The 10,085-nt window shown below is 41.3% G+C and overlaps 1 protein-coding gene across 3 annotated transcripts in view; it reads right to left on the bottom strand.

Moving 5' to 3' along the window:
- Positions 1 to 5,466: 5,466 nt before the first annotated feature.
- The window catches only part of agap3 (ArfGAP with GTPase domain, ankyrin repeat and PH domain 3), a 115,983-nt gene continuing 111,364 nt past the window's right edge, over positions 5,467 to 10,085 (bottom strand). For all 3 annotated transcript variants that reach the window (XM_076021577.1, XM_076021578.1, XM_076021576.1), the window contains exon 18: positions 5,467 to 8,692. In XM_076021577.1, the coding sequence (XP_075877692.1) occupies positions 8,468 to 8,692 (225 nt within the window). In that variant the 3' untranslated portion in view covers positions 5,467 to 8,467. The remainder of the gene's footprint in view (positions 8,693 to 10,085) is intronic.

Here is a 10,085-nt window from a genome sequence, read left to right as displayed (position 1 = left end):
TTTGGATTTCAGAATGAATTATTACTGATCAGAGAAGAATGGCAATCTGCAGAGAATATTGGATTCTAGGAAAATAACAATAATGTGTTTTTAATCACAATACGAAGAATATAGAAATTTACAATTTTCTGATGGCAACGTCGAAACAGGGATTTATGGAGAATTTAATTGAGAAACTGTTTTAAATGATCTGTCATTGGACAACAATTATGGGCATTTCAGGAATGAAATGTCCTCTCTTGGTTAGATAGTATAAATTTTGATCCTGTGAAATCCATATTTATGTTTTTATTCCACCTATCTATTTTTATTAATTTTGTGAGGCATGAAGACCTGGAATAGTTGGATATTTCTTTGTGAAAAAGATGCAGTGATTGATTTGTATTTAAAAAGCCATACTGTCTCAAGTGAACTGATGGATCCTCATTACATCAATCTTCAATTAACTCAGCAGTCAGGACAGGAACCAAACCTGCAACGCAAAAAGAAAAAACAATTTATTATTATTATTATTATTATTATTATTATTATTATTATTATTATTATTATTGTTATTATTATTATTATTATTATTATTATTATTATTATTAACAATAATAATAATAATAATAATAATAATAATAATAATAATCCATCAATTTTAACACCCGTTATTCCTGAGCTCAGGGCCACAGTGTCTGCTGGAGCCTCTCCCAGCTGTCATAGGGCAAAGGCAAGGTTATCATTATCATTATTATTATTATTATTATTATTATTATTATTACAGAGAGAGGGGGAGAGAGACAGCATAATTTGTAATGCAAATCAATAGTAATATTCAAAAACATGAAAAACTCCAAATAGACATCATTTTGATGGCAAATCACAGTAAATTCTACATTGCTTGGAAATCTATATGGCGTGATATTTCCTACATTCATTTAAATAAAAAATAAAAAAAATACTGGAGGATTTGATATTTTTCCTAAAATGTGCTCCCAGTTCTGGATGCTTACAATTTGTACATGGAACACTAAATTACAGTATTTTTTTGTAAGGGACAAAAAAAAATGACTTTTTACGTGAATATAAAAGACCTTGTGCGCTCTGAAGGAATTTATCTGCAGCACTAGTGGAAGAATAAGTAAAAAAAAAAAAAAAAAAAAAAAAAAAAAAAAGAATCATCTTCCTGACTGACATATGGCTCCATTATGAGTGGACCAATTTGGAGGGGGGGGGGGGGGGGGGGGAATGTTAAAAATGATGTCCTGCCACACAGCTACTCAGTTACAGGAAAGAGGAAAAGAAACTTCATGTTTTATGCAAACCTTTCCTTTCTTTCTGAGCTCACATGGTTTCTCTGAACCTTTTCCAGAACAGGCTCATGTTGGAATAACTCACTTTTAAAGCTTAGATGGTTTTCTTTTCTTTTATTCCCCCTCCAAAGTACACTCATGCCTGAAGTCGTGCTTAACCTACTTTAACAGCACCTGTTGAAATGAGATGACAGGGCAAGATGTCTCAAATATTTCCTTAGTACTAATATTTCTACTGGGTTAAACTGCTCCAATTCCTGGCTTGGTCTCAGTTTACAAACAAGTCTTGTTGCAGATGCAACACACGGGTTGTGTGTCTATTTGTGATTGCCCTCGGAGCAGGAACAGCTCTTTGATGACTGGTCCACTCATGAGCAGCAAAGTGTATTTCACTGTTGACATCATGCATTGAGACTGTGGCACTTGGATGGAGACTGGAGGAGGTATGATCGTGCGATGCAGCAGTGGAGGTTTTATTACGGCCCGGGAGGTGACTAACACGTTGGGTCAATTCCACGACACGGTGCAAGAGCGCTGCAGATATTTTAAGTCCCAACGAGCCGCGCATTGGACGGGGCCACGACAGGTCATGACACAAATTGGGCAGATGATGCTGCTTGTTGTCATCCGGAAGGTCTTCAGAGCTGGACGATGTTATTCCTCACTTTCTTTTCAGAATTCTGATTCAAATGAGAAAATTTGCCAAAATCAAAGCACAAAAGAATTTACACTGCCGCTTTATTAGCCAAAAATAGACATGCATTTCTGATTGGTGAATTGCTTAATTGAGGGTTACTGCAACTGCTCCTTGAGTCAAAATGCCCCACTCCCAAGACAGTGCGCGCCACTCCTCTGCAACCACAAATTGAAATATCACAAGTTCTCTCCAAGCAAAGACATTAAACAGTTCCCACATTTCCCCACCTGGAGAGAAGGTGAGGAATAGACAAGGAGCGGGTGGGAGGCAGGGGGGTGGGATCTCATTACTTGTTGGCTGCTCCGGCGCCGACTGGAGGCCCGACTTCTTGGGAGGGTCCGGCCGGTCGCGGCTATAGTGATGTATGGGCAGATGCATCAAATCGCACAAGATAAACAAGCGATGAGTTTCATCAGGGCCATCATAGCTTTAATTTGGCTGCCTAATGAGTCAGATCTAGTGGCGGAGATAAGAGTTGTCAGAGGCCCGGCTCTAATGAATTTCTTGCCACTTGTAATCAAGGTTGCCTGTCTGAGGGGGGATGATTAATGGAACCCTGGAGGATTCCCTCGGCCCTCAGCCTTCATTACAGCTAATGCATTCTCAGGCAAATTAACAGAGAAACGCAGGCACAAGCCAATGGGGATGAGCAGTGAGAGGGAGGAAGAGCAGGGGAGAACGGGCGAGGGCGCCGGCAGAGGAAGTGCCTGTGCCAAGACAAAAGGATGGCGAAGAGCGTGGAGAGCAGGAGATAGCGCTGCAGGCAGCGGGCGGGTGGGAGATCGGGTGCGGGGAACGACCAGGTTGGCAGCGGCAGAGAGGAGGAGTGACGCGCTGATTAGCGAGGGGCCTCGACAATATGGAAATGTGAATGAAGACATGAGTGCGGGTCAGGCCGAGAGGGCAGAGGGGGAGCGACACGCATGTACTGGGCAGACATGATGGAGCTGAAATTGATAAATGGATGTTCGGGTCCGCGGGGAAGAGCGGAGGTGGTCGGAGGGAAGGAGCAGGGTGGATATAATTACTGGTTAAAGAGGTTATAAGGGTGACGCATGGTGGTGGTGGTGGTGGGGGGGGGGGGGCAACAAGTTCTCCCGATCCGGGCGGCCGCCGTGTCAGAGCCACGTCGCCGACGTCAGAGCAGCCAAGGAGGCTCGTAGCCGGGCGGCTCCACGCGTGTTATGGAAATATGGATTTAATGTTTGCAAATACGGTCTCATCAGGTCTTTGTGTAACCATCCATCAGCCTCAGACCCACCTCTGCAATCTCGCAGGCAATTTGTCTGAGGAGAGGTGGGCGGCAGAGAGCCCTCCTCACTGCTTAGCAGGCCCTGATGAAATATCAAAACACACGGCAGCAAATCTGAGCTAACTGCAAAGCCGAGAAGGATGGTAATAAATTACAGGTCGTTTTTTTTTTTTTTTTTTTATTATTATTTTTAGGTGTTATTAATCAAATGATGTGAAACAAATGACTGTGTGATTTAAGAAATACATCACAGTGTTGATGAATTAACTCCCCTGAAGAGCTGCCTTTAAACTCAATGTTACTTCACCAATAAATCATTGATTTGCGTGAAAAGGCCTTGCTTGGAGTGACAGGAGCTGTTTTGACTTGAAAATTACTTTGTGTTTGCAAAAATTCCCTAAACTCTGGAAAGTTTTTATGTTTCTAGCCAGCAGCGTAACAACCGAGCATCGGCAGGTTGTATGTAAAGTCATTCACAATTTAAAGATCTCGTATTATGCAAAATTCACTAAGATTTCTTAAGAACATGCCAATGAACTCCCAAGTAAGTAGAAAAGTTCTCCCTTCACTTCTTTTGCTTGCTCCACTTATAGTAAGAGCTAAGAGCTCAGCAGACAGTTCTGGAAATCAGAACCCTTGGTGACATCACAAAATTCACTGATACAGATGATGAGAACTCCAGTTCGGTGTTACTTTTGTCACCTTTAAAACAGTGAAGGTTCAACAAAGCACCACTTTTAGCAGGAAGTATTTTTGCAGATTGCAAACAGGAGGCTAAAAATACAAAAAAGGTCCAGGCCCAAGTAGTCTTAAATAATAAATGGTCAAATGTCTGTGGTTCAAAGAACCTTTGTTACCAGTTGATAGTTTTTCTTTAACTCTTGGTGACCAGATACGTAAAAATATCATCTTAACAGGTCTTGACATAGATAGGGTACGAAAACCTTTTACAACAATTTGCAAAAAGCACTTCTAACTTAATACCAGCCAATCAAGAAAAAGATGGATGATGGCAAAAATAATGTAGGTAGCGTAACCAACACCTAATTTTCATACAGCATAAAGGCAAGTACCTTACAGGCATTTGAATTTCCCCCCTCACGTGGAAACGATAACAGACGTCAAAAGGCAACTTGAAAATAGCTGGGAGTTTGCTATTGGCCGCAGATTTTCTCTCCCCTTTGTGAAAATGCCGAAGGAAATTTGTGAGCTAGCATGATGACGTGTGCGCTGCATATACATGATACATAGCTAAGTAAGAAGTGATGCCATCTATTCTGTGCCGCTCTGAATTGAAATCTTTGATGATTTTGTTGTACGATTTGCATCGTTGAATGCATTCAGTTGCAGAAACACATTGATCATGTACACGTAATATACAGCATTAATAGAAGAGCGGAAAGATGCCTCTCACTAGCTAAACAAAAACAACACACTGCCTCGTATTTGTGTCTTTTCCTGTTTTGCCTCATCTCGCGTGGTCACCGTCCTTTCTCAAGTAAGTTTTTAGTGCCCAAGTGAAAACACTGCATTCCAGGAAATTTGCCAGAGAGCAGAGCATGTGGAACTGTCTGCTCCACTGTAAAAATCAGCAATTAGGCTCATTTTCTTGGGAGGCAATTTACAGGCATTGCTAACACGGTTTGAGACTATCAGCATAATGTTGACAGCCACCAGTTAGGAGGCTGCTTTATTAAATGAGTGCCAAGGGCCTTTAAGCGCGACTCTGTGCATTGTGGCTCCATGTCAGAGCGGCACCGAGGGCAGGAAGGGGAAACAGCAACAGAGAGAAAGCAGGTGATAAAGCTCCGACAATGCCGGCCAACAGAGAGAGGAAGGGGATGAAGATATGCCGAGACGAGATTAGCAGGAAATAAGAAGTGGATTAGTTGGAGCTTGACTCCTCTAAACACCGACACCCATTCACTTTTCTCGGTGGTGTTGTGCTGCCTGACACTAAGCCTGGCTCTTTATCTTAATCCTCTTTCAGCAAGTGTTGGGGGGTGCCCCCCAATCAGGAAGTGGAGGTCACTTTACTTACCTCAAGGCGGGCTCGGTGGAGTTGGCGCGCACACATTAGCAAGACTGAATGTTGAGTGGTACCGTAATGAAAACATGATAAAAAGCAGACAGGAGATCTTGTTCAATGGGAGAGTACACTCAGGCATGGGCGGGTCATGTGTGGAAGGTGACAAATGAACGACACCTACATGAGACAAATGTGTCGATTTCCCTTGAATTCAGGGAAGGCTTCATCGTTTTATTGGATTGTTTATTATTAGGTCAACAGTCAGCCAAGCATCCAAGCATACATCATGTTACTCTTTAGCTTTTGCTTTGCTTCACGTTCTGAAAGTAAAGAAATTACAATAGGAAAAAAAATACCTTGAACAAAATAACAAAAAACCCAAAACAAAACCAACAAAATAGATATTTACATACTGCATTATAAATATGTCAAATGTACATCATTATACACAAGTACCGAAGGTGGGCTGGGTCACGTCGAGACCAAGTAGACGTACCATAAAAATAGGCCTAAAGAGAAACAAGGATGACATTTTATAACATAGTTCATGGATCAAGAGAACCGCTGACCTTAAACCACTTTGCTTCTCAGGTGAAGTCCTAAAACTAGTATGTAAACTTCATGTTGAGTTTGGGGAGAAAGAACAGGCAATTTTTGTTTAGTATACACATCTTTGTAAATAAGGGTTCAGGTCATCACTACAGACATTAAACATCTTTGCAGTCCCCTCGGTCTCTGAAATGTACGTAGTGACATAAGTAGATCAAGTAGGAACCAGAAATAAGGCAAGTACCGATGTACAGTGCAAGTACATGAAGGTATCTGGTTGGTTTAATTGCCCTTTTGGGAGTTTTGAAAGAAATAATACAACAAGTTCCTGTATGCTTGTTTTCTTGCTGTGAAAATACCTGCCAAACTTTTTGTTGTGCGGTAAGTTTGGAGCCACAGCTACAAAGCAGTTAGCTTAGCTGGCATGAAGATGGGATTCACAGAGGTGCGTTTATAACTAGATGTTTAGAGATCTACCGACCATTACCTCAAAATTTAACAAAAATATTTTGTTATTTTGTCTGTTCTTATCTTGTAAACACATATCTAAATGTGTTTTTACTGCGTTTTCAAAGTTTGAAACTTTAGCTTGCCAGTCAGACACGTTTTAGCATTTGCACTTAATGCAACACTACATGATTACTGCTGATGTGTGAATGTGCTGGACAGGCAACCAGACAAGCTTGGCCTTCTGTGTGGCTGCTATTCTTCCTGTTACAAGTCAATGGATCAAAAAAATATTTTTAAAAGCTCATTTAAAATCTCCACGGTATCAAGACATAGTGCTGTTTTAACACAAAGGCGTGTTAAGAGTTCTCAACGTCCTGAACAAACATCTATCCAAGAAAATAAAATTTCCCTAAATGTTAACAAGCAACCTCTTGTGGCCATAGATCTGCTCTGTGTGCACTCTGAAACAGAAAAGCTAAGTTAGAAAGCAAAAGATAAGTTGAGAAAATCAGGCAACCAAGTCATGAACTTGCACTGTAGACATACATCCAAAACTTGTTAAATTAGGGCAGATCACATCCTAACAATGGCAGTGGAGTAAAACTGTTGATGACCTTGCGCACGCTGTACCAGAATTTAAGTTTCATTGTAATCTTATTGATGACAAATGAATTTGCCTATTATTTCTGCGTAACACTGTACACTTGCGCTAATGCAAAGAGAAATAATGATAATAACGCTTACCTCTATGATACTCCGGGATCATTTTAATTCCACAATCAACTCATAACTTGCTAACAACCTGCCATCAGACTAACAGCTTCTCAGAAGAAGGGAATGGGCCACAGGTTTTGGGGAAAAAAAAATAAATCTTTTTTAACCATTAAACATCAGTTATTCTCTGCGTTTACAAGGAATATGGCGAAGGAACAGTAAGTACTTCATTTTACAGATGGCTGTACAAAAACAAAGTCACATCCCAGAATAGTTTTTCTTTTGTTTTCTTCTTCTGCCCCAACAGCGTAATCTCTCCCATGTTTATGAACACAAATGCCCGGTGGCTCTCCCTGCTGAATACGGTTACAGACAGAGACCGAAGAGCGCACACGAAACAAATGCTTATGCAGGGACACGCGCACAAACAGCACCACGTGAGTATTTCAGCAAAAGAGGTCCAAAGGGGGCAAAAACAAGAAAACGCTCGCACGAGAAACAATTTTGACAGCCTTTGGTTTACAGGAGGTGAAGAGACATTTCAGTCTGCGTGCACTTTAGTTTCGAATCCCGTCAAACAATTATGAACCACGGTCTGGTCAATGGGGGGGGGGGGGGGGGAATACTCCAACGAAGATGACACAAAAGTACAATTTTTGCCGCTTTAATCAGGACTTTGAGTTTGAATGGATTCTGATTGAAGAGGCAAGCTGACAAAGCAGTCTGCCACGGTGGTCATAAAACATTAAACCCCTTAATTCCTTTATCGTCATGGACACTTTTAGTGAAGGATCACGATAAGGGTGGCGAAGGAAATGACTCACTCTCACCCGAGAGGAATTCTGCAATCAACTCCTTTATGACGACCCGCATCCTTTTTCCTGTGAATTAAGTGTCTAAATCCTTTTGCGCTCTGCAACTGTAATTGCTTTGCCTTTGTGTCTGAATAATATGCCAAGAGTCTGATGGTGCGCTGAAGACATGGATCATTACTAACAGCCAACGATACCATGAAAGATGAAGTTTCTCATATTTCCCACATTGTTTTGACAATTGTGAAACTAATTCCTCGTAGTTTCATGTTGTTACTATAACCAGGTTCCATCATTTGTGGGAAGTTCACGATTATGGCTAGATTACTTGGTGGCACAGACGAGGTGGGGAAGACATAAAAAGAACAAAGTATGATGGAAATGCTTTTCGCAGGGTGGACGATGTGAACGCCAAAGTAAGTCAACTAAAAAAAATAAATAAAAGAAAGCTGATTTGGACCACGTCGGAACCAGAATGAATGAACCCAAGACACAAACGAAACAAAAAACCATTGATGTACAAAGTCAGAATATCAAATGCCCATTATGAATCTGTCTCTCTGGCGATCTCTCCCTTGGTACCGATGTCGGGTTACAGTGTGAAGCACAGGAAGAGACCGAGAGGAGGAGGAGGAGGAAGCTTCAGGGTTCCTGGTGTCCCACTGCCTCCTACATGATGCTGATGCTGCGGTTCAGCTCACACTGAGCGTTGTTGTTGTTGATGTTGGGGTTGCGGCGACTCATGTTGGGCGTGGCCACGGACGTCAGGCTCCCCGCATCGTTGGGACAGCCGTGCTGAACTAAGATGTCCACGCACTCCTGGCTGCCTGCCCGCCGGGCGTAGGACAGCGTCGTCTGACCGCGAGCATCCCGGCTCTTCACGTCTACGCCGTACTGTGGGGGGAAACACGGCGAGGTTTGAGGAGTCAACATGGACGTGCGAAGCAGATTTTAAAAAAACAAAACATCATCTGTTCGCCATAAGACAAATGTTTAATCATAATCTTTTTTTTTTTTTTACACTAATTTTAAATATATAATTTAAAGGTATTAAGCCCTTTTTTCCAACGTATACTGTTGATGCTCAATCCCACTGGAGCAGTAAATCATCCAAACCTCTATATAGTCTCCATAGTCACAACACAGCCTATTTAGCCCTATGTTTACAGCCCACTTAAGCTAAAAATGATGTTTTGTCCGACCGTCTGCATGTTTAAAAGTTAAAGTGCTAACAGTTGGCTGGTGGTTCTGTCATTAATTTGTTGGAGGCACGAGTTAGGAGTCAGTGGAGTCAGTGTGACAAGCAAGTGGGGAACATGCACCTTCTAATTTTTTTGGAATTAACTGAAAGAAGACATACAGTGGTGAACTAATTACTGAAGTGAATTTAGTACAATATGGAAACTTTTTTTTGTTTTATGCTTTTGTCAACAAGAAAGAAACAAATACTAATATACTTGTTTTACAAGTTTTCCCACAAGGCAGTTAAATTTTTTTGTTTCAACCTCATCCCCCACACCACACACATTCTTCAGCCGCTTCAATCTTGACCAGTGTCTATAATCTGTTGCAAATGTCATCACAAGCCCACATTGAGATTGTTGTTTCTGAATTATTATATCCAAGTCAAGTTTTTCAACTTTTGGATGACCGTATGCTCAACTTATATGTGTGTGGCCATCTCTGCTTCCCCCACACCAAAGTTACTTGGGTGGGCCAGACAGTGATATTCACAAGTCCCGCAACATATTTTGTGGCACATTTAATGTATCGCTATCCAATAACTATTTACATTGATCTCATGCCACCCCTCCCACTCATACAAGTTGAAAGATAGAGACAGACAGTCGTTTTCTGGTTTTAGACCATGTCTCTAAACCAGTCAATGTGTTGTAACCTTTCATTTTTAAAAGGAATCTTCCAGTGCCCTTCTTTCGTGGTCTGGGGAAAAAACATAATTTTCCACCCCCCCAAACAGCACTTTGAGACTGTGAGGACAACCTTTAAAACTGTCGTGCTGAGAGATGAATGGGGACACTCTTATGATTGTGGAGGCTGTCAAAAAATAAAACATCTTGGTGTCGTTTCTCTCAAACACTTTGTGCAATCTAATTTCAATTTAAGTGAAAAAAAGAAAAAAATACACTAACAAAAATTTAGTAAATTCTGAAAACTTAACAAGCAGTTACATCACCCAGGCCATTTCTCCTCACTATGCCTGTATTTGTGTGCAAATGGCACCTTTTACAATACGGACTTACTTACCTGATACCCAAAGCTGTAAATG

The sequence above is a fragment of the Nelusetta ayraudi genome, unplaced genomic scaffold (assembly GCF_046127955.1).
Source record: "Nelusetta ayraudi isolate G7.1 ecotype Tasmania unplaced genomic scaffold, CSIRO-AGI_Nayr_v1 ptg000011l, whole genome shotgun sequence".
Lineage (NCBI taxonomy): Eukaryota > Metazoa > Chordata > Actinopteri > Tetraodontiformes > Monacanthidae > Nelusetta > Nelusetta ayraudi.
Note: the sequence above shows the minus strand (reverse complement) of the source record. Positions and strands in the feature narration are given on the sequence as shown.